Below are 25,568 nucleotides of genomic sequence, written 5' to 3'. Positions count from 1 at the left end.
TGTGAAATACTCAAGTTTAAGTTAGTGAAAGTTAAGTTTGAGTATGTATCATTCATGAATCATATATTTTTCTTCATGTTGATATCACTTCATTTTTACATTTACCTTTAGTTTGACACCCAATAGCCGATGTATTTTTTGTGCTGGAGTGTAGTTAAACATTTCATTCATTCATTCATTCATTCATTCATTCATTCATTCATTCATTCATTCATTCATACATTCATTGATTCATTATATATGTATATCTACATGTGTATATGTCTCGTTTCAGTTGGAACTTTGTTGAACTGATCCAAAACAATGGCTGTTTTTGCTTGTGGTTGTTTGAATGTAAAAATTCACACCAAAGAGTTCAAGAAGGCAGAGGATGGTAAGCCGATTAATTAAATCTTGATCTAGAAAAAACTATTCTTGATGGTGATATCAGTTAAAAATAAAGTATCAAGTAAATACAGGGAACATTTTGTTCAGAATCGCGTCACATTTTGCTACACAAGTCAGTGTTCTCGCTAGGTGAAAATTAAAGGAGGGAGGCCGTGCGGCATCACACCCGTTAAAAAACCCCCAAAAAAACGAAAAGCAAAAAAACAAGGAGGGGGGGGGGGAGCTTGGTTACATATTGTTGTGTGTTGGTAGACTATGTGGAAAGACATACTCCTTATTTTGCCTACAAAAATGTTTATACGAAATACAAGCAGACTCGTCTTTTAATCAAACCGAAGATTTTATCGGTCTGACATTCACAGACATTTCCGGTTTTGCTGAACCGATCAAAGTTTTAATATTATTATTTTAATAAAGATTTCAAGATATATGAAAAACAATAAAGATGTTTGTAACGTGATCCCCATTATGTCGGATACATTTTTTTTATTTCCATCTTCACCGAATGAATCAATCGCTGTGATAAAATATTATCGCCAGTTCCGTTTTTGTAAAGGCGGTGTATATATCATTTGGCACCCAAGATAAATGATTTTAATGATAAACACTATGTACCACTTCCGTTGTTTTTGTAAGCGGTGATATCCCCCCAAAATGAAATATTTTATAAAGAACTCTTGAATAAACAATGACAGAAATGACAGAAAGTAAATATTATCAGTTACAGCCAATTATATCTGCAATTGAGGACAAAATATCAGACAATAGTTAGTGGAAACAAAAGACGGAATGACCGTTCTGATCACGTGACAAATTAGTGGGGGGTTTTCAATTGGAGATCGCCGAATCCGTAAAAAAGAAAAATGTTTTCATTGCTCAAATAAAATATAACTTTTATTGTGGGTATTAAACATACAAATGGATGCAGGTATGGAACAAACTAGAGGCTGTTGAAAATACTGTTAAATTACGTTACGGTAGCTGTTGTAAATGTTTCATCAATTGCTTTTTCGTACACAATGCGGCTTAATGTATCCTTTGATGTCCAATGTGCAGACTGATCGTTGTGGGTGGAGAATGTGAAAGGAGGGCAGTTTAAATGGAGCAGTGAGAACACTACAAGTTTCAGAGATCACTACACAATTTTAAAACAGTAGTTGCTAATTAATTTTTAATTGAGTAGAAGTATCACTAATCAAGATTTCGAAAACAAAGTGTTCCCGGAATATTTCCAGTAGCTCTGTCTATGGTTCATATAAAATATCTGTTCTGCTTTTTGAATGGATTAGCCTTTGTGGCAGTAGCAGGTTGGGTGATGGTTTGGGGTGTGTGTTTCTTTTGTAATAAATACAAGAATAACATGGGCGTGCATGTTGGGAGTCAAACTTGTAACCTGATCATGACTTTTATTAATTCAAATTCTAAATGACCACTTAGGTTAATGTAACGTCACACCTCTCCCACATATTTTGTATTAATACATTGATCACAAGACACCAGCCCTAGGGTGATATTTAATTGCCAGTTACTGTAGAACTGTAAGGATCAAGCTCGATGTAGTGACATAAAGTAGTTATGTCACAGCTTTGATTCTCAAAATTCACTTTATCATAACGTTTGCCAGATTTAAGAAACTATACAACACAACTTTCATTAATGATATTTGTAAAAACATATCTCAAGTAAAGCAATGGTATTTTATTGTGTTCGATGGATGTTGCATCTATTTGTATTCATGTATTGCTATGTTAATGTATGGAACATCCAAACCACACAGTCTCATGGATCATATGTTTCACAAACTAAAGATATTCACAAACTATTTATCATAATATATATATTTGATATATCCCTGGCGAAAGTTAAAGTAGTATTGATTCAGGGCAAACACCACAAAATAAGTGATTTACTTGTAAAATATGTAGACACATCAGTATTTTATCCAAGGTATAAGTCGGTTAACTTTGAGTAAAAGGTGGGAAGTCAGAGGTGCCAGTAGCTTCTAGATACCAGATGGTTTTGACAAGTGATCAACCATGCAAGCCAGGGCTCGACCTTAGTGGTAGCTTGGGGTGTTTTGGCTACCCATTTGTGTCTCTGGCTACCATATATCTAAATCCAGTAGTGCGCCAGGTTACTAGTTATTTTTGCACATCCAGTTACTCTGCTATCAACAAGACGCTGAAACACCTAAAACAACATATTTAAATAAAAGTAAATAATTTTGTTTTTCTCTCTCTCTTTTTTGAAAAATTATTAAAATTATGGGGCTACCAATTTTTATTGAGGGCTACCAAATTTTATAGCCTGGTGGGCTACCACTTAAACAAATTTAAGGTCACGGTCTGCAAGCGATCTAGACCATGTGATATTTGTTTGTCTATTTTGTTTAACGACACCACTGGAGCATATTGATTAAGTAATCATCGGTTATTGGAATGTCAAACATTTGGTAATTCTGACTCGGAGTCATCAGAGGAAACCCTCTACATTTTTCCTAATGCAGCAAGGGATATTTTATATGCACTTTCCCACAGACAGGAAAGCACATACCACGGCATTTGTCTGGTTGTGGTGTACTGGGTGGAACAAGAAAAAATCCAATCAGCTGAATGGATCCACTAAAGTCAAAAGTGGTTATGTGATATTTGCAACTCAACTATATGATTTGATTGATGGGCAATGCTGGATTGCCTGTTGTACGTTTTTGTAGAAATTTGTCATGTACATATTTATAGCAGTCGATAACTGACCACAGAACATAATTACTGTGTCATTGTATACACATTTATTATATTGTTAAATACCAACACAGATAACGTACAACAGGAGGAGTTTTACCAATGGCACAAATTTTTTACCCAGTGGCACAAAACTGCCATAGATGATGATTCTCTCCCCCCCCCCAACCAATGGTAATTTATATCTCAATGACAGCAGTTGCCATCAGATATGATATGACCAAGTAGTAACATGCAAAATAAGGCATGGCCAGTTTGGCCATGACGTTGTGTTTAATATTCAGTGAATTTGACACGGGTATTGCAGCAATTTGTAGTATATGCCTGCTGTTAAATTTGAACTTATCGATTATTGTATTGCGTTTCAGAATTCTCTTCCGAAGACGATCAGCTGTTTTTGGGGAAAAACGTCATTGAAGCTGTGCTTGACAGTTCTGGAGTAACCATGGTAACTAAAGAGTTCGATGCTTTGAATGTTAATGAACAGATTTTGAGAAGTGTTAAAAACATTTAGAAATGTGCAGGATTGAAAGTTGGGAGTGTCAGAGTTTTATATAATGTCAATATTTTGAGTGGGAGTGGCATTTGTCAAATTAGTGAGATATTTCTAAAGAACAAGTAACTGGTAAGTTAATGTTTTATGAAAAGTATTTGTAAATTAATGTTTTATAAAATATCAGTTCATACCTGTATCATGTTGAATTTCCTTTCGTATTCTACATATATATGTAATTTTAATGATTATTTTGTGCTTCACACATCAACAAAAACAAAGAAAAGGAAAGTGAAAATGTTTTTATTAAATTTGATTTTGTAGTAAACGAAGTACAGACTTTATATATTTTACACCACGACTGGTATATCAAAGGCCATGGTATGTGCTATCCTGTCTGTGGGATGGTGCATATAAAAGATCCCTTGCTACCAGTACTAATGAAAAAATGTGGGTTTTCCTCTCTCAGACTATGTACAGATTACCAAATGTTTGACATTCAATAGCCGATGATTAATAAATGTGTGTCCTCTAGTGGTGTCATTAAACAAAACAAACTTATAACTGTAAATATTTTTGTATTTGTGTTCCAGGAACATGGCTACTTGGTGCACTGTCGTGTGGTAGCCGACTGGACGACGTTCCTGTGTCTCAACTGTAACATGCAGACTCACGCAGTTCAGCCCGGGTCGACAAGTGTGCTCATTAACTCGGCCCTTGAGTCCGACCAGGCCGTCCTCGACAGACTGACACGGTCCTCCGACTTCTCCTCCGTGTTCAGAATAGTGCTGCAGAACCCAGGATCCGACTTCGCTTCTTCCTTACCAGGTATTCTTAAAAACATGTATTTCACGTTTTGAAAAATATTCCCATTTCATGAAGCATTTTATGTCAACAATGTTGTGCTTAACAGTTTTATTCTCATTCCAACTGGTGGACCATGATTCAGGGTTCGAAACTCGCAAAAAAATTGGTGGCTCAAAATATAATAATTACTTTTTTTAAAATTATGGCAAGCAAACCACGAGCAAGATTTGAATGTGGAATACAAATATTAATAGCGGCTCATATGTTATAGCTCTAAAGAAGATAATATTATTTGGGCGACTAACGCCATCATTTTTAATATTTAAGACACCCAAACAGGACATTGGTCGCATCTGGTGACCTGGCCACAGGCCGTTTCGAACCCTGATGATTGATTCATGAAAAGCTATGGTGTTTATTGTCCTGTCTATGGGAAAGTGCATATAACAGATATTAAGCTGTTTATTGTTAGGAACAGCCCATGTGGAGGAGTGAGTTTCCTCTCTTGCTCAACCTAATGTTGAAAGGACTATTTGTGAGACACCACATAATTTGGTGTAGTTTAAGATGTATTGAGATGTCATTAAACAGATATCCCTTTTCTTTCCTCTTTAACAACTGAACTGTCCTGCTATTTATGCATGGTTCAAGATAAAACAGGCCTTGCTGCTTTGGGTAGCAGTAGCCTATGTAGTGGCAGAAAGGTATTTGTTTTTCACTCTCAAGCAGACCTCATCAGAGCTATCGATCGCTCTCACTCCCCTGAGATGTAGTTCAAGGAGTATAATTTTTAGCTCCCTTAGCATGTGGATTTGTATGGTATCAATATAATAATGTCATTAATGGCTTCCCATGATCTACATTAGAGGAGCAATTAATCACTCGTCTATTTTGTTCACAGTGAGGTCTGATCTAGGCCATGTGTCGCAGTGACCATATGTTGGACACTAATACAAAATGTGCTGAGGTGTCATAATAGAAACATTCCTTTCCTTTATTTTCAGACCCACGATCTCACACGTATGAATCTCTCTTTATTTTCAGACCCACGATCTCACACGTATGAATCTCTCTTTATTTTCAGACCCACGATCTCACACGTATGAATCTCTTTTATTTTTAGACCCACGATCTCACACGTACGAATCTCTCTTTATTTTCAGACCCACGATCTCACACGTACGAATGTCTCCAGTCTCTCTTCACTAAGATCCAGCAGCAGCTCAACATTTTCCTTCTTCAGGAAGAGTCAGCCATGGAGGACAGAATCAGGTAGGTTACCATAGTAATGCAATTAACTAATGCTTATTCACAATGCTTAACTACATGTATACTAGAGATTTTGAGCTTTCATATGTTGACACCATAAGATGTTTTTAGAAACAAATACACAGGCAGCATACATGTACATTTCTATATAAAGTGGAATCGTTGGGGCAGAAGGTCACCTGGACACAAGATGCAATGGGATTTTCCCAACAACCAGTTGATTTTAGTAAAAAAATAAATGGATGTGATTTGAATAAAATATGTAGCAATATGTCGGGGTTTTAGATTACACTGTGTTGTATTAGTCTGTCCCCTGAAAAAGCATACCCAAATTGTGTAACTGAAAAGAGTACATTTTTTATCTAGCCGATAGGGGTGAATGTAGTTTGTTTTTTTGTTTGTTTTTTAAACCAAAAAATCCCCTAAAACAACAACCGTATGTACTTAATTTTGGGATGCATGTTCCCTAAAAAACACACTTTTTAGTCCATATTAAATTAATTGCTATGCAGATTTTCTTTTCTGTTCTGAGAGAAAAAAGAAACAAAAGACCTGCTGTGCCATAATAATGCTATCAGCATGATGAAAACCTGGATTTTTCTATTCAGGCTTTTTAGTACCACCCAGTTCAGTTCAACTTTATTTCTGTGCTTATATCCAATTAATGTTCAAGCATGCTGTCGTGGGCACATACCTCAGCTATCTGGGCTGTCTGTCCAGGATAGTGGGTTAGTTGTTGTTACTGGTTACTGAGAGAAAAAGAGAGTGTAGTGGTCTTACACCTACCCATTGAGTCATTAAAACTCGCTCTGGGTGGAAGCCCATACCGGGCTGCGAACCCAGTACCTACCAGCCATATGTCCAGTGGCTTAACGATGACACCACCGAGGCCAGTAGTACCACCCAAAAACTGTTCGTAGCTATCCCTGTTCTTTGATTTTTGCGTAACGTCATCTTCATGTATGTTAACAGCAGGGAGTTAATCATTGTTATTTTATTGTTTTGTCTTGTAGACAGTTTGAACAAGAGCAGAAGGCAGCATTCCAGGAGCTGCAGAACACAGCGAAATCGGACAAGAGAAAGATGATCAGGTTTGATAAAACATTCTATCTCGCTCCAGCCAGTGCACCACGACTGGTATATCAAAGGCCGTGGTATGTGCTGTCCTGTCTATGGGATGGTGCATATAAAAGATCCCTTGCTGCAAATCAAAAAGAGTAGTCCATGAAGTGACGACAGCAGGTTTCCTTCCTCAATATCTGTGTGGTCCTTAACCGTATGCCCGACGCCATACAACCGTAAATAAAATGTGTTGAGTTTGTTGTTAAATAACCATTTCTTTCCTTCACATTTTATTAACCTTCAGACTACTGGATTAATTTCTGACAAAAACCACGTTGAGGGGGTACAAATTTATAACTTTTACTGACATACTTTCACTTCAAATTTTTATATTTGAATCTGTAAGTATTATTTTTGTGGGTTTTTCTAATTTTTATGATATTTTAGATCAGTTATTGTTGATTAATATTAGGCAAAAAAAAGAGAAAAAAGGTCATGTTTAGTTTTGGGCATTTTATTGCTATGTGTCCAGTATTTATGTCCATGATTCCTACTAACTGTGTTTTTCTGGCCCAAATGATTTTTTGGAAAATAACTACGATTCATATCCCAATTTTTAATGATTTTGGTAAAACAGTCAAATTCTTTATCAAATTAGCTGTCACAATCAGCTATCGATTCCTGAAAATGACTGCGATGTTTAGTCTTTGTTCCCAGGTACTTTCCATTGAAAAACTAAAAACTAAAGCTGCCATACTATCAAATAATCCATTTCCTGTTGTACTGTTATTATTTCCGGTGAGTGCCAAGTGCAAAACAGCAGGAAATATGAATTGGGGAATGCACTGTATACAGTGTACAGTATGTCGACTGGTGTGACGTCGGCTGAGATATCTCACCTGCAGTAGTTAGAAGGTGAATGTAGAAGAAACATCAGGAATTATGTTTAGAGCATTTGAAGTGATGTTTTCAACATTAACCTTTACACTACTGGATTAATTTTGGACAAAAACCACGTTGAGTGGGTACAAGTTTATAATTTGTATTCACATATATTCACTTAAATTTTTTCTAAATCCATAAAATAAAGTTCATATTGGTATTGGTAAGTATTATTTTCTTGGTTTTTTATAATTTTATATTTTAAATCACTTAATGTTGATTAAAATTAGGCCAAAAACTGAAAAAGTCGCCTTTACTTAATGGCATTTGTTGCCAGCTGTCCAGTATTTATGTCTATTATTCCTGATAACAGTGGATTTTTGACCAGAATTATAAAAAAACAAACAACTATGATTCATATCCCAATATTTGGAGATTTTCGTTGTTGGTAATACGATCAAACTTATTATCAAATTGGCTGTCACAATCAGCTATCGATCCCTGAAAATGACCGCGATGTTCCGCCATTGTTGTCAAGCGAAAATACTTGCCGAAAACCACTTTTTGAACTCAAAATTCCAATGTATTTTCCATTGAAAAACACCATGAATATGAATAAAATGGGGAATGCATTGTATACAGTGTACAGTATGTCGACTGTCGTGAGGTTGGGTGAGATATCTCACCTGCAGTAGTCAGACGGTTAAGCATACTTCTGGAATATTTCTTGAGACCAGATAAGCAAAACAATATTTTAATATCCCTGCTGCATTTGCATTTTAAAGAATATTGTAGTTGTGCTTTGACATTATCTGTTCTGTCCCAAATCTTAAAGCGACATACCCTAGTTTTTAAAAATGCACGTTTGTCTAAGAAGTAATAGTTAATGAGACAAGCTCTAGTTATTTTTTACTGTATTTTCCTGTTTAAACATAACAGACTTTAGCTTGTCACTGTTATAACCTTATCCTAATGTGTGTTGCAGGTTTGTAGATTAACTAAACTTAGTGTCCATTTGTACCAGCTGAAACTAAGGTCTGCCCCTTTAATATATATTTTGTTTTTCAAAGTTAATAGACCTCTTTCACATTCCACTGCGCATGTGCCCGTTGCGGGGAAACTCGAGGACGCAAACCGCGAACTCACGCGAGATCTCGCAAAAATAGACCTGTGGACAAGTTGGGGGCCATAGACAATGCGAGGCCACGCAGTAGGAATGTAAATATCTCCATGATTAATTATTCTATCAGTAGGGAACCCGAACATTCTGTCGACATCCACCAAGACTTATTGGAGACATTTGTGAATTATTGCTTATCACGAAATAAAAAATATTTTGTTGTTAACACCCGACAAACCATCGGTTCGGATTCGTACACAATAAATATTTGATATGGGCTGAAATAATATTAATGTGTGCGCACGTGTATGTATGCAGATAGTTATTGTATATAACATAATTTAAATATTTATAAAGCATCATACAGATAAATACATTCAGGATTCTTGTCGGGATTTCTTTTCAACAAGTTATTTAAAATTTTGTTCAGTATTTGGAATAAAATTAAATGATACATGTACATATGAAAGTTGAGCTATGGTATATAAAACATTAGAATCAGGCCCGTAGGAACGATATCTTGAGTTGGGGGAGTGGAAGGGGCATAATATGTAGTGGAGGGACACCTCCGACTTCTTTGTTGCTACCGACCTGAGAATAGTCAGAAATGTAACTGTATTGCATATACAGCTATTTAAATTCGAAGCAAGATTATTTAACCAAAGAAAGATGTAAGTTTTATTTATAAAAGATTAGACTAGCCAACAGCTTGATAATATAGCTACAAACTCAGGATGGTCTTCTTATTATAAAATCATGAGGGTTTATTATGCGCAGTTATTCGTTTGAATGTTTGAAGCAAACATATTAAGTACCATGTCAGGCCCGTAGCCAGGGGGATTGAGAGTTTCTCTCCAATGAAAAAAAAAATCTGATTTTATATATAACAGTCCTTGTCCCTAAATGACCGGGATAACGTAACAAGAACGTCTGTCTGAGGTTCCATTTGCTGAAAGTTCGATCCTCCTCAGTGGGCCTGTTTGATTATTTCCCGTCCCAACCAATGATCCATCAAAGGACATCGTGTATGTTATCCTGTTTGTGGGATGTGAGAAGTATGCCATATATCATTTATTATAAATACATTGGTATGACTGAAAACAAACGGTTTCTTGTCGTGGCTCTGTGACCAGGCCATTTTACAGGCATAGTATGATACCACAACTTAATGCAACTTGTTAACGTATATTTCGCAACAAAAGTTCGTGTACAGGGGCGTAGGCTAGGGTGTGTGTGTGTGTTCGGACGACCCCTCCCGCTGAAGCAAATAGTCCGCTTTTAGAACTAGAACATACAGGTTTATACATATGGAGTTTCTGGTGGTACAAAAACAAAATAGAAAAAGGTCCACTTTGTTCATATTCGAACCCCCCCCCCCCCCCCCCCCCCCCCCCCCCCAGTTCCAGATCACGCTATGCCCCTGGTGTATTATTCTCGAGTGTAACCGGCGTCATCTCATTGTTTGGCAAGGGGAAACCCTCCCTCTCTCTCCCCCCCCCCCCCCCCGCTAATCATGCTGGCTACGGACCTGAAGTTATATACACTATTCATAAGTTAGACCAAACATCAAATTAGGACCGTATTGGGTTGCATGGGTCTACCACTCTGGAAAACTTGCTGCACTTTATGTTATGTATAATCATGTACGTTATAAAGACGTGTAATACTTGCATACCATATCAATATATAGGACTTGGCCCTATGCTTGTAAATGTGTATCAAAGAGCTGATGGTATTGCTAACGATCTCGACCAATGTTCTCGGGTACAAAATACAAAATAGTAACCAAACACTATTGTACATACAGATATATTTTTACTTCAAACTGATCTTCATGTATCATGATCTAAATTCTTCAAAACAAACAACGCAAACAGCATGTCAACTTTTATTTCCGCGTTTACATGTGATGTCAAACTTTGAGCCGCGTTTACTCGGTTTCTGACGTCATGCTAAGTTGTAGGTTTTCGCCTGTGATGGCTCATACAATAATTATGTTTTAAAACTTCGTAAATATCAGATATTATTTCAAGTGAAGTTGTATGTATCTGATATAAATGATAGTGAAAATAAAATAAAATAAAGTAAAATAATAAATAAAATAAGATAAATAAATAAGATAAATAAATAAATAAGTAAATAAATAAATACGTAAATAAATAATGTGTGGATAGACATGTAACAGTGATTAGTAATTGTACGACTGTCTTTTTTTAATGAAACGATAAGGGGAAAATAGAGCTGTGATAAAGGTCTATGTGAGTTAGGGTTTTTGGGGGGTTTTTTTAGGGGGAAGGGGAGGCATATTTTATTAAATTTTAAATACTGATACATGTGGTAAATTAAACATCACTGCAAATCCGCGTGAGTATTTAACTGTAATTCTAATTGTTAAAAATAAAAAACCACATTCCACTAAAGTTAATTTTATTGTATGAATCTTTTAATTTTGCGTTGTTAAAATACCCTTGACAGGCAGCTCCAGAGACTTCGTCTAAGTTAATGTTTCACTGCTTTTGGTCTTAAACCATTCCGATGTAAACTTTAGTAGACCGTTGTTCGCAGCCATTTTAACATCTTATACGAAATATGTACGTTGGTCGCTAAAGATTCATAGCTCCTACGAAGCTACTCACAACGCTCATGACAACTGTCGATCATGCCCCCCCCAATTTGTATATAGCCTCGATACTGTCCAATTCGGCAAGGGACAGTACTCTTTGCGCACATGCACAATGGGAATGTGAAAGAGGTCTATTGCTGAAATAGAAATTCATGATGTATTTGAAACAATCACCAAGTAATATATGTGATTATTTTATTCTGTTTCTCTTTCAGTGCTTTAATATTGGCAAATCAGGCTAGAACGGGAGCAGCTGTGGATGGAAAAGATGATCTGGAGCAAGAAAGCCGAGGTATTACTCATGTATACTACTAGTTGTATGTTTGTTTGTTGTTTTTGAGATGATTTCCAGAGGTAAATGTCTTACTGTCATTGTTACTGTTGAAGGGGCAGGACGTAGCCCAGAGGTAACGCGCTTGCCTGGTGCGCGGTCTGTCTAGGATCAATCCTGTTCGGTGGGCCCATGGTTTATTTCTCATTCCAGCCAGTGCACCACGAGTGGTATATCCAAGGCCATGGTATGTGCTGTTCTGTCTGTGAGATGGTGCATATAAAAGATCATTTGCTACTAATGAATTTTTTTTTGCAGGTTTTCTCTCTGAGACTTTTGTGTCATAATTACCAAATGTTTGACATCCAATAGCCGATGATTAATAGATCAATGTGCTCAACTGGTATCGTTAAACAAAACAAAGTTTATTTTTGTTACTGTTGACTGTAAAGTCACATACAGCACAGTATAAATGGTGTAGATTCCTAACTGGATCATTGGGATTCAACAGCTGTTGACATATGAAAAGTATTCATTTTGGCTATAATTCATTAACGGAAACATTACAACTTCCATACCACCAAAATACCTTTCTGTGCTACCTTGCACCTGTCAGTGTGTGCGATCCTGCCTGCCTGTCCTGGACAAAAGAGCTTGTGCCCATGACAGGCGTGCGCTATAACAGCTTGCCCTGAATGTGTCTGTTAAACCAAGTTGAACTGTGGATCACCTGTTCCAAATGTTGTTCTCATTACAGACAAGAATAGAGATCTGAAAGTAACGCGGTCGGGGCCCATGGAAACCCCCAAAGTAAGTTGTAGATTGTTTATAATTGTGTATACCATACCAGCATATTGCACACCAAAAGAGTTTTATGTGTCAAATCGTACATTTACTGTGTATAGCACTTATATGTTATAAGTATAGTGCACTGTTTAGTGATTATGTGCCTTGAAATACACGTGTCAATCTATACATGTATATAACCCAAATGAGTAGTGAATTCTATTTATCCTATAACATTTCTAAAACCATGTAATTCAATTTTTAGTAACTCAAAGTTCTTAAGTCTCCATCGGTAATATGATATCATCATGATTAGAACAAATGTAGTTTTGATGGCACACACTTTAATTAAATCTTATCAAAACATTACGCTCATGTATACAGGTCTTGTTGGTTAATAAACAAATTAACAGCAAAAAAAAAAAAATATCCCTGTTAATTAAGCAAAATATCAAATGGGTTTATGACTTGGCTATTAAGATAAAATGAACTACCTTACGGCAAAACATAAATGAACCCACTGCCTGTAACTTGTAACGTTAAATTTCGGTGAATGCTATTATAGTGCCTTTTTTTATCTAATAAATTTTACAGTCAAAGGATGTGTTTCAATGGGAAACCTAGTTTTAATGTGTGTGGAAGTTACAGTGAGGTACAGTCTTAGACCACTGTCTATTTGTGAACACCATAAACGGGATGACTGGAATGCAGCATTGAATAACTGTTATATGCTTGAGTTTTTAATGTTACAGTTACTGCTGTTTACCTTTTTTGCTAATTATAATTTTTATTATTGTCATTTTTCTTTTTTTCCAGTCTCAAACTCGCTGTAACATTATGCGGTCGTTCAGTAATTATGAACAAAGTCCAGATGCGGAAGGTAAGAAAGATAGTCACATTTCCCACTCTGGTTTGAGAAACATTAAAATGGAGTGAATTTAGTAAAGATGCTCTTATTAATTTTGAAACTGCAATATATAACATATTATAACATCATATATTAAACGAAATGCTTTATTTAACGACACACTCAACACATTTTACCTACGGTTATATGGCGTCGGACATATAGTTTAGGACCACACAGATATTGAGAGAGGAAACCCGCTGTCGCCACTTCATGGACTACTATTTTCGGTTAGCAGCAAGGGATCTTTTATATGCACCATCCCACATACAGGATAGTACATACCACAGCCTTTGTTACACCAGTTGTGGAGCACTGGCTGGAACGAGAAAGAGCCCACATCATTTATTGATTCAAAATACAATGTACAGCTTTAATAAATGTGTATTATCACAATCAGTGGTTATCGTGGGCTACCTTCATACAACATACAAGTCTGTTGCTGTGTTTGTAATACTTTGTCACACACAACAGTGGAATAGGGCCCAACTTTTTTTGTTTAATGACACCACTAGAGCACATTGATTCATCAATCATCAGCTATTGAATGTCAAACATATCGTCATTTTCACAGTCACAGAAAGGGAACCTGCTACATTTTTCCATTGGTAGCAAGGGATCTTTTATATGCACCATCCCACAGACAGGATAGCACATACCACGGCCTTTGATATACCAGTCGTGGTGCACTGGCTAGAAGGAGAAATAGTCCAATTGGCCCACCGACGGGGATCAATCCTAGACTGACCGCGCATCAGATGTGTGCTTTACATCCTGCCCCTAATGTTGCAGTGAAGAATGATACATCTCTATGTCACCTGGATACAGCAAGTATAGCAAAAGGATGTTGAATATTAATGTGGATGATCTATTTTAAATGGTTAAATGTTAATAATAATAATAATAATAATATACTTGACATTGCAACTTTAACATGTTGCAGGAAATGTATAAAAGTCTATTAAAACAGGATTCTAATAATACATTCAATAGTAACCAGTGAATCTACATACAGATACCGACTCCAAACCCTGAGTGAGTGCTCCACAAAGCTCAATGGGTAGGTGTAAACCACTTGCACCGACCAGTGATCCATAACTGGTTCAACAAAGGCCATGGTTTGTGCTATCCTGCCTGTGGGAAGTGCAAATAAAATATCCCTTGCTGCCTGTCCTAAAAGAGTAGCCTATGTGGCGACAGTGGGTTTCCTAAAAAAAAACCCAGTGTCAGAATGACCATATGTTTGACGTCCAATAGCCGATGATAAGATAAAAAATCAATGTGCTCTAGTGGCGTCGTTAAATAAAACAAACTTTACTTTTTAGTAAAGGCATAGGCAGTGAATTGTTTATTACAAAACATCACAACAGACTGAGGAAACAACACTTGCTAACACACTGATAAGTTTTATTTTAGCTCTAGCTGCTATGCTGTTAATCAGTGGAGATTGTCTTCTTCTAGAGTTTCACCGGATTATGCTCAAACTTGGTACAGAGATTCTCTGGGGCTGAGTCAACAGACTTATGGACAGATGTCCTAATTTGTTATTTATTTTATTAATAAAATAATAGTGTTGGCTAACTTTGTAACCCTTTTTTTCATAATACAACACACACATTTTTGGAATTTGTTTTATCCTGTCATTGTCATCTGCGTTTAAAGTTTATGCAGAATCATTTAATAGTGACAATAAGTTTAGTTAACTGTATAATTTATTTGTTGACTGCTACTTAAACAGTTGTGAAAAATAAACAGTTGAGCTGTTTAAGTCCATGGGCAGCTTGTTTTAATCAAGTAATGACAATCAGAACTGGCTCTGTCCAAAGGTGTGGTTTTAACAAAAACATAGGACCTACAGACCTCGTCACTCCTCTGAGACTAGTGCAAGGAGAGTCATTTTTAGCTCTCCTTCTTAACATGTGAATATACAATATAGTAATATTTCATATGGCTCCCCATAATGTACGTTAGGAGAGAAATGAATCACTCCTTTTAGGTTTTTTTTTTTATGGATAACGTCTGAACAGGTATTAACATTTAAAATGTTTTTTTTTTACAAATTATGTCAGAATTTAAAGCTTTGTACAACTCTGTTTTCACAAGGAGTGAACATAATCAGTTTGTGTTGACTTTCCTGAAAATAAAATTTAAATTTAACATTTATACAGATGTTTGTTGTATTGACTGTATCCATTTTTGTTTTCAGCTATGTTCTACCTTGATGAGCTGGAGCCGGAGTTGGAAGCTCCATTCTACGACTCTGACGAAGAAGATAAAGGTAAACATTAGCTGTATTACCTCATTGTAAACCTTAGCTGTATTACCTTGTTGTAAATGTTAGCTGTATTACCTCATTGTAAACATTAGCTGTATTACCTCATTGTAAATGTTAGCTGTATTACTTAGTAAATGTTAACTGTATTTCCTCATTGTAAACATTAGCTGTATTACCTCATTGTAAACGTTGGCTGTATTACCTTGTTGTAAATGTTAGCTGTATTACCTTGTTGTAAATGTTAGCTGTATTACCTCATTGTAAACATTAGTTGTATTACCTCATTGTAAATTATAGCTATATTACCTCATTGTAAACAGCTGTATTTCCTCATTGTAAACAGCTGTATTTCCTCATTGTAAACATTAGCTGTATTAGTACTATTACCTCATTGTAAATGTTAGCTGTATTACCACTGTAAATATTAGCTGTATTTCCTCGTAAACGTTAGCAGTGTTACCTCGTAAACATTAGCTGTATTTCCTCGTTGTAAACGTTAGATATATTACCTTGTTGTAAACATTAGCTGTATCATCTCGTTGTAAACGTTAGCTGTATGACCATCAGTGGTGAAACACCAGGAAATTATTGTTTATATACCATGATTACTGTTGATGACCAAATCAATGATCTGTTGTTTCTCTGGTTAAAGAGACTGTCCGGAGTGTGCTGCTGTATTGATTAGAATATCACTGTCTGTATCTCGTTCAGGTCACTGCACCACAACTGGTATACCAAAGCTTGTGGTATGTGCTATCCTATTCTGTCTGTAGGATGGTGCATATAAAAGATCACTTGCTACTAATGGAAAAAGTTAGCGAGTTTTCTGTCTAAAACTATATGCATTACCAAATGTTTGACTTCCAATAGCCAATGATGAATACTAGTACATCAATATGCTCTAGTGATGTCATTAAACAGAAACAAACTTTAAACAGAATCTGTGTATACATGTACAAGATGTGTCTGATTCTAAATTTTTAGTAGCTCAAACTGGATTTTACCTCCAGATAATTTTATGCACAAAACAATATGTTAGAAGTAATATAAATTTTGAGCTACTCAAACATTGTGACAATTACAAACATATTGGATATACTGATGCTGATATTCTAAGCAAGATATGTATTTAATAAGTAATTATGGTTATTATGAAGGATCTATTATTTGAAAAAATCTTACAATAGCAGCACATTCCGGAAGTATCTTTAATTGTATCAATTAATAACCAATATTCTCATTGTAATTTGGAAGAAAGGAAGGAAGGAAAGAAATGTTTTATTTAACGATGCACTCAACACATTTTATTTAGGGTGTCGAACATATGGTTAAGGACTTCACAGATATTGAGAGAGGAAACCCGCTGTCGCCACTTCATGAGCTACTCTTTTCGATTAGCATCAAGGGATCTTTTATATGCACCATCCCACAGACAAGATAGTACATACCACAGCCTTTGTTACACCAGTTGTGGAGCACTGGCTGGAACGAGAAATAGCCCAATGGGCCTACTGACAAGGATCGATCCTACATCGATCGCGCATCAGGCCAGAAAAATATCAAACATTGGTTAACTGATAATCAGGCCTTCATAAACTCTTGAGTGAGTGATTTGCATTTGTCCTGTCCTGGACAGAGAAGGCAGCTGAGGTCAGGTCTTGTGCCCAGGACAGGCGTGCGCTACAACAGCTTGCTCTGAACGTAAAGCCCTATGACCTGACCTGACCTGATTTGCATTTCATAGGAAAGATACTGAATAAAGCTTGCACATATTGACAAAACAAAGCTTTTTAATGACACACATTGAACAATCACTGAATCGGTGTAATGATACGAGTAATCAAACACGAGTTACTGGGGTTAAAGCTGCAGCTTTTCAAACATCCAGCGGGAGATGCAATGTTACTATGTTTTCAGATGGACAATTAAAAAACGCTCCTGAGGTGAAATTAAGGTGTGCTTGGGCATGCAACAAGTTTTATCACATACCTCAGATTTGAAGGACTGGATAATGAATATGGTTACAGAAACTGGATTTTTTTTGGATTTTTTTTTTTTTTTTTGGGGGGGGGGGGGGTGTTAAGGATGAATTTACATTAAAATTATATTAATAATTTGAACTGTCTCTCCTGGACAGACGTCTCAGAAAACTGAGGTGAAGTATGAAAATGAATTAAAGTGAAATATAAGGTGATATTTCTTGTTTCAGCAAAGCCTCTTGATGACAAGTCTGCTGCGACATGCTCCCACCAACAGCTGATGTACTCTTCCTCAGTCCCAATCTCGGTTCCCATGTGGAAAAACCGGTCAAGCAGCACATATGATGAAGATGACCATGACGTAAGGAAATGGACTAAGACTTGTTCCGTGTTTTTCTCTTTTTTTTTAACCACGGCAAAAACTGAAAGCAAACTGTGGTTAGGAAAGTTTAAGATGGACACACAAAGGTTTATTAATAATTTTGTAAAGTTGGTAGCCAAATTCTAGGTCAGTTTGAGCCAAATTCTAGGTCAATTTTAGCCAAATTCTAAGTCAGTTTGAGCCAAATTATAGGTCGATTTTAGCCAAATTATAGGTCAGTTTGAGCCAAATTCTAGGTCGATTTTAGCCAAATTCTAGGTTGATTTTAGCCAAATTGTAGGTTAGTTTGAGCCAAATTGTAGATCAATTTGAGCCAAATTGTAGGTCAGTTTGAGCCAAATTGTAGGTCAGTTTGAGCCAAATTGTAGATCAGTTTGAGCCAAATTCTAGGTCAGTTTTAGCCAAATTCTAGGTCAGTTTTAGCCAAATTCTAGGTCAGTTTTAGCCAAATGAAATAACAGCATGAATGCTTTGTAAAGAGTTGCATTAATGCGGGGGTTTTAGGGTGGATGTTGGTTTTTGGTGTGGATTTTTAAAGTTATTTTTTGTTTTTATTTTGTATTAGGTTTCTTACATTTTAATCATAATATTAACATTAATTTACATTTGGTGATTTGGTAAATGACACCTAAAAACCTTGCAGAAATTAAACACACTCTCTTGCTGAAGTCATGGCATCGGCTAGTTTTCACTTTTTATACATTCACGTTACCTTTGAACCTTATGCATTTCCCCTTATTGAAATGGATGGAATGGCAGGTATTAGATACCTTATGCATTTTCCCCTCTTACCCACTGAGTGGTTCAAATTTCTCTGACTCCTTATTGAAATGGATGGAATGGCAGGTATTAGATACCGTAACTGTGGTATTTGTTGTCCTGTCTGTGAAAATGCTGATAAAAGAGTTTATCCATGGATTTCTAACCAGAGAAAGTAGTGTATTGACAGCATCACATTTCTTCTTTAACATTAGACCAAGTGTTCCAGTAAGGTTAAGTCTTAACACCTTAAGTCCACTAATACACAATACAATGGAGTATAATGACACACCTTTAATTTTCACATAGGGGCGGGGCATAGCCCAGTGGTAAAGTGCTCACTCGATGGATGGTCGATCTGGACTATTTCTCGTTACAGCCAGTGCACCAAGACTGGTATATCAAAGGCTGTGGTATGTACTACCCTGTCTATGGGATGGTGCATATAAAAGATCCCTTGCTGCTAATCAAAAAGAGTAGCCCATGAAGTGGTGAGAGCGGGTTTCCTCTCTCAATATCTTTGTGGTCCTTAACCATATGTCTGACGTCATATAATCATAAATAAAATGTGTGGAGTGCATTGTTAAATAAAACATTTCCTTCCTTCCTTCCTTCATTTCCACATAATACGATTTGTTTGTCATTCTAGCACACCCCATCGAATCCAGACCAGATAGCAGCTAACATGCAAGCACTGGCACAGAGTATTACAGACAATGGAAGATACATCTTTGGCGAACGCCCCCGTCCACGACTCAACACAGGCGACTTCATGACATTAAAGCGCTGAGGTCACTGTGTCAACAATCACTTGACCATGACATTGCAGCAGTTGACATTATTTTTGTATTGAGAGTGCTTTAAGAGGAAGAGCTGCCAAAAATATGATCTTGAAATGAAAATGGCAACACTGAGTTTCAGCATTAAAACTGGTTGTTTCCCCTGACATGTTCTCTGCCAGGAGGTTACTACTAACTACAGCAATATTTTGGGGGATGTTGGCATCATCCAGTCTGTACAGATTTAATATGTTTGTTGTTACTTCACTCCATCACATTATGGTTGTTAATAAGACATTTTACATTTTTTAATTCCTTAATTCATCTTCACATCACATTTTGAGTAGTTTATGGCTGATATTGGCCAATTAAGTGATAGACAGAACTTATTCACTAGTCATTTAATGGATTTAAAATATGATAAAGTTAATTCCAACATATAGCAAATGATGTCATACGTGTAGAATTGTTAACAGAATTCTTCCTTTTTGTTGTCTGATCGATCATTGATAGATTTTAAACAGACCACCTCAGAGATCATGACATGCTAATTATTAAATGGTACGTATTTTGTTTTCACATGTGCAGTATTGTTATCTTCCATATGTTAGTAATCGGGCCGACTGAAATCAGATCTTATGATCCACTTTACTCTGCTGCTTGAAATGTGACACTGAATCTGAGAAAGCCGATCGTATCCAGGTGGTAGTTTCATCAGTTAATAGTTTGACCTGTTAATTCGAGTTGCTTGTAAAATCTGCTTCCCATTATCAAGAGGCTAGATGTAGTTCTGTGGTAGAGCACTTGTTTGACATGCAGTGGGTCGTGTAAAATCTGCTTCCCATTATCAAGAGGCTAGATGTAGTTCTGTGGTAGAGCACTTGTTTGACGTGCAGTGGGTCGTGTAAAATCTGCTTCCCATTATCAAGAGGCTAGATGTAGTTCTGTGGTAGAGCACTTGTTTGATGTGCAGTGGGTTGTGTAAAATCTGCTTCCCATTATCAAGAGGCTGGATGTAGTTCTGTGGTAGAGCACTTGTTTGACGTGCAGTGGATCGTGTAAAATCTGCTTCCCATTATCAAGAGCCTGGATGTAGTTCTGTGGTAGAGCACTTGTTTGACGTGCAGTGGATCGTGTAAAATCTGCTTCCCATTATCAAGAGGCTGGATTCTGTGGTAGAGCACTTGTTTGACGTGCAGTGGATCGTGTAAAATCTGCTTCCCATTATCAAGAGGCTGGATTCTGTGGTAGAGCACTTGTTTGACGTGCAGTGGATTGTGTAAAATCTGCTTCCCATTATCAAGAGCCTGGATGTAGTTCTGTGGTAGAGCACTTGTTTGATGTGCAGTGGGTTGTGTAAAATCTGCTTCCCATTATCAAGAGCCTGGATGTAGTTCTATGGTAGAGCACTTGTTTGACGTGCAGTGGGTCGTGTAAAATCTGCTTCCCATTATCAAGAGGCTAGATGTAGTTCTGTGGTTGAGCACTTGTTTGAGATGCAGTGGGTCGTGGGATCTTTACCCCTCGGTGGACCTTATTGTTTTTTCTCAACATTGGTACATCATTATGTTTATAGGAAACTGCATGTGAAAGATTCATTTACTGCTATTTGGTAAGAGTAGCTTATGTGGCAGCAGAACGTTTCCTCTTTCACACTCTAGACCTGACGTAGAAATAACCAGGTCAGACATCAAACAACTACAGTTTCAAATATGCTGACCTGGAGCCTAATTCATAAAGGTCTCTTAGGCTCTGCTAAACAACAAAGCATCCTCTTTGCAAGTCTTTTTGCATTGCACTGCGAGATCGCAGATTTGCGAGAGTTTAGTGAACTAGGCCCCTGGTGCTTATGGCTTGAAAAATGAATGGTGAGCAATAAAATGCTCTCCTAAACTTTTGTAGGAGAGCAATTGATCTCAGTGTCAAATTCGCAATAATTTTAAGTAAAATAAATTAGAGATATTGGCGTATGATTAGGTGAGCAGTTTTTGGCCCATGCAGAATTTGTGAGATCAGTTGTTCATATCATACCATAAGGACTGTTGTTAAAAAATAATTCTGTATTTCTGCATGCATCCAGCTGCTGGCATTGTGTGTGTGTCTGTGTCTGTGTGCATCTGTGTGTCTGTGTGAGAGTGTGTGAGTCTGTGTGAGAGTGCGAGTGTGTGTGTGTCTGTGTGTGTATGTGTCTGTGCGTGTGAGTGTGTGTTTGTGTCTGTGTGCATCTGTGTGTCTGTGTGAGAGTGTGTGAGTCTGTGTGAGAGTGCGAGTGTGTGTGTGTCTGTGTGTGTATGTGTCTGTGCGTGTGAGTGTGTGTTTGTGTCTGTGTGCATCTGTGTGTCTGTGTGAGAGTGTGTGAGTCTGTGTGAGAGTGCGAGTGTGTGTGTGTCTGTGTGTGTATGTGTCTGTGCGTGTGAGTGTGTGTGTGTCTGTGTGTGTATGTGTCTGTGCGTGTGAGTGTGTGAGTCTGTGTGAGAGTGTGTGAGTCTGTGTGAGAGTGCGAGTGTGTGTGTGTCTGTGTGTGTGTGTGTCTGTGCGTGTGAGTGTGTGAGTCTGTGTGAGAGTGTGTGAGTCTGTGTGAGAGTGCGAGTGTGTGTGTGTGTGTGTCTGTGTGTGTATGTGTCTGTGCGTGAGAGTGTGTGAGTCTGTGTGAGAGTGCGAGTGTGTATGTGTCTGTGCGTGTGAGTGTGTGTTTGTGTCTGTGTGCATCTGTGTGTCTGTGTGAGAGTGTGTGAGTCTGTGTGAGAGTGTGTGAGTCTGTGTGAGAGTGCGAGTGTGTATGTGTCTGTGCGTGTGAGTGTGTGAGTCTGTGTGAGAGTGCGAGTGTGTGTGTGTCTGTGTGTGTATGTGTCTGTGCGTGTGAGTGTGTGTTTGTGTCTGTGTGCATCTGTGTGTCTGTGTGAGAGTGTGTGAGTCTGTGCGTGCGAGTGTGTGTGTGTCTGTGTGTGTGTATGTGTCTGTGCGTGTGAGTGTGTGTGTGTCTGTGTGTGTATGTGTCTGTGCGTGCGAGTGTGTGTGTGTCTGTGTGTGTATGTGTCTGTGCGTGTGAGTGTGTGTTTGTGTCTAAAGTTGATACAGGACCTGCCATTGTGTTTGTACAGAGAGTGAATTTTAAGATCTGATTTCAGTGGGAACTGATTGTTAATCAGTCTCTAGAACTATGCATTTGATGTGCTAGTCGGCTTTAAAGCAACACATATATACCTCTGAATAACCTTTTATATGGAAGTCATAATTCTTTTTTTAAGACATTATACATGGATCCACCCTTGAGATCTATATACAGTATACACCATAGCATAACTATACAGTACTTAAAAGTGCTTCTCAATTGTATAGTTTGTAGTTCAATGTTTGAGAATCTTTCAAGTATATTAGAAACTGCTATAAATGACACATTGTACATTGGCGTAGCCGGGATTTTATACTGGGGGTGGGGGGGGGGGAGACGAGACCCACATTGGGGGAGGTGTGATGGGGGTGATCTGTCCCTAGGTTATGCCAGTGACATTGTACGACAACACACTCAATAAAGGGACACCTGTACCCGGCCTGTGTGCTCTATAGAGTAGGTGTCCTCTGTAGATAGGTTTGAATGTACTGTTAATTGTATATTAAAATTTAGTTTAGTAAGAAGAGATGTTGAAATTTGTTTAAACCAAACCCTTAATTAACTCTGAGTATTGCCCATACCTTTTGATTTTGACATTGTCAGCTTTTATTAAAGGTCTGTGTTCCTCTTACAACATTGCTGAGTACTTCTAGTTGACAACACATTAATTTAATTACATCTTGGCTAAATCCAGCCAGACCGAGAAGAAACATTTACTAGACTGGTTTATGTGCTTCATGTTAAACCAAATGACTACATTGGGGACCAGTCAAATAGTTCACGAATGTTATTATCACTCGCCATCGGGGTTGTGTTGTCGTGGTGATTGGCCATTGATTACTCTTCGACTGGACACGGACATTAACATGCACTTGTTTCCAGGTAGGATTTGGAAGTTTTGTGTTTGGAATGCTGGTTGAATTTGTAGTGGATGATGCATTGAAATAAATATTACATCATCAGATGTGAAGAAATTAATACTCAAGGGCAGGACATTTGTTTGTCCAGAAATGCCCTACTGGGACAATATGTTGTAAGTTGAATTTGTTTTTTTTTTCATTGTATTACCTAGTCCAACTGGGCACAATTTTAATGTTTTCTTGTTAGGATTTGGTTTAAACAAATATTTTTGAATTGTATGTATCACCAGTTTAAATAATCAAAACATACCAAACATTTCTGACTACAGTGTGTTAAATTGTATGTTTGAAGAAAGGGATGTGTGTGTGTGTGTGTGTGTGTGTGATGAGACCTGAAAACCTCTAAAGGCTACCAACTGCCAGCACAAAGTTGGCCATCTCGACGACTGTGTTGTATTTTCTCCAACTTCCAACTTACGACAGGTGCACTCAGATTAACAACTCATGGGTTGTACAACGAGAATGGAGTTGTAAGAGCGCTCACACTAGCAGCTGGACACTTGTAGAAGTCGTGACAGCAGAAAGCTGGCCAACATTGTGCTGACAGTTGGTAGTCTGACCATGGCATTAGGTTTTATTTTATTTCCCCAGTGACATTCTGAAAAAGTTAGTTTAGAAAAACATTATTATTAGATTTATATTCAACTAAGATGTATTTATGTTTATGACTTGCTCTGAGAAAAAGGTGCTACACACATGTAACAATGAAAATACTACAGATGTAACTGCCAAATATAGACCTACAACTTAGTCCTTCACGTTTGAAACTATCGGACAAGTAATAAATCGCTCGCCTTATAAACTCCAGGCAAGTGATTAGTGTTCTACAGGAATCAAGATGAGTACAAGACGTACATTGACAAAAAGATATTTTGAATAGCACAAACATAAACATAAATGTTAATGCTCGGAAGTTACAGCAACAATAATAACTCACGGATGTATCAAACACTGAGGCTGGCTGGGTTAGAGTGTGAGTGTGAGTGAGTGTGTGAGTGAGTGAGAACCCTTTTAACATGCCCCTATACCACTGATGTTTCGGGCATGTCCATCCTGGACCTGGCCTCTGGATAGCCAGTGGTCTGTTCCGGGACAGAATAACAACCAGCAGAAGGCACACTGTTGCCATATTTTAGATGGACTATAAAAAGGCTCCTGAGATGAAATTAAAATGGGCTTGGGTGCCCTCGCATATTTGTGCACCTCAAATGTGAAGGACTACATGAACAAACTGTGAAATGTAAACCTACAGTCAGGTTGTTTTGGGGTGGAGTTTTTAATATATAACTGATCGATATATATATATATATATATTAATGACAATGATTCTTTGCAGTTCTGTTTTACATACAGACATGTTCAGCTTTAATTCAAAGTACCATTTCTGATATTCACTGTATATAAATGTATATGAATGGATACAACTCTGTCAACCTGTTTATAAATTCAGAGTCCTGTAACTTATTTTTAACATTGTTTAAGATTGAGTCTGTGCTTACAAAAGTTAAATGTAGTCAGACTTCTGACTCTGCTGAAATTGTTTGAATTCAAATTCCTAGCAATTTATATTGCATTACAGTTTTCAGTCAATAGTTCAAACTCTTTAGCATTCTGTAAACATACAAAGGTCGTATTTGTATTCATTCTGCAAGTAGTTTTAACAATTTTTTGTCAAGAACAGTTTGTTTGCATAATCACAGTAATAGCTTACATTCCATAGCTATGATTATATAATTATGTGATTTATTTTATAAAAACACATACCACTCGACTACTACAATGTCTTGTGGTGTATATTCTTGTGCAAAATAAACTCATGCAATAAATAGAAAGCGAAAAAAACATACATGTATGTGAAGTCCTGTATATTTATTTGCCAAATGGATGAGAGAAAAGGAATCGATCATATGCAGCTATGTGTGAGAGAAAAAGTTCCCCTATGGTGTTGCAGATGTCAGCCCTGGGACTTGGCAAGCCATGTTCTAGGTGAAAACATCCACCACCTCGAGAGTAC

At 37.3% G+C, this 25,568-nt stretch overlaps 1 protein-coding gene across 1 annotated transcript; it reads left to right on the top strand.

The window, feature by feature from the left end:
• Positions 1 to 272: 272 nt before the first annotated feature.
• LOC121381273 lies at positions 273 to 21,728 on the top strand. The gene is made up of 11 exons (XM_041510516.1): positions 273 to 373; positions 3,497 to 3,576; positions 4,215 to 4,449; positions 5,592 to 5,700; positions 6,711 to 6,788; positions 11,600 to 11,676; positions 12,413 to 12,465; positions 13,258 to 13,321; positions 15,555 to 15,626; positions 17,833 to 17,963; positions 19,393 to 21,728. The coding sequence occupies exons 1-11, from the start codon at positions 304 to 306 to the stop codon at positions 19,531 to 19,533; spliced, it is 1,110 nt and encodes a 369-aa protein (XP_041366450.1). The 5' UTR covers positions 273 to 303; the 3' UTR covers positions 19,534 to 21,728.
• The last annotated feature ends 3,840 nt before the right edge of the window (positions 21,729 to 25,568 follow it).

This window comes from Gigantopelta aegis, chromosome 9 (genome assembly GCF_016097555.1).
Source record: "Gigantopelta aegis isolate Gae_Host chromosome 9, Gae_host_genome, whole genome shotgun sequence".
In the NCBI taxonomy this organism is placed as follows: Eukaryota; Metazoa; Mollusca; class Gastropoda; order Neomphalida; family Peltospiridae; genus Gigantopelta; species Gigantopelta aegis.
The sequence above is the reverse complement of the archived record's forward strand: the minus strand, read 5'-3'. Positions and strand labels throughout refer to the sequence as shown.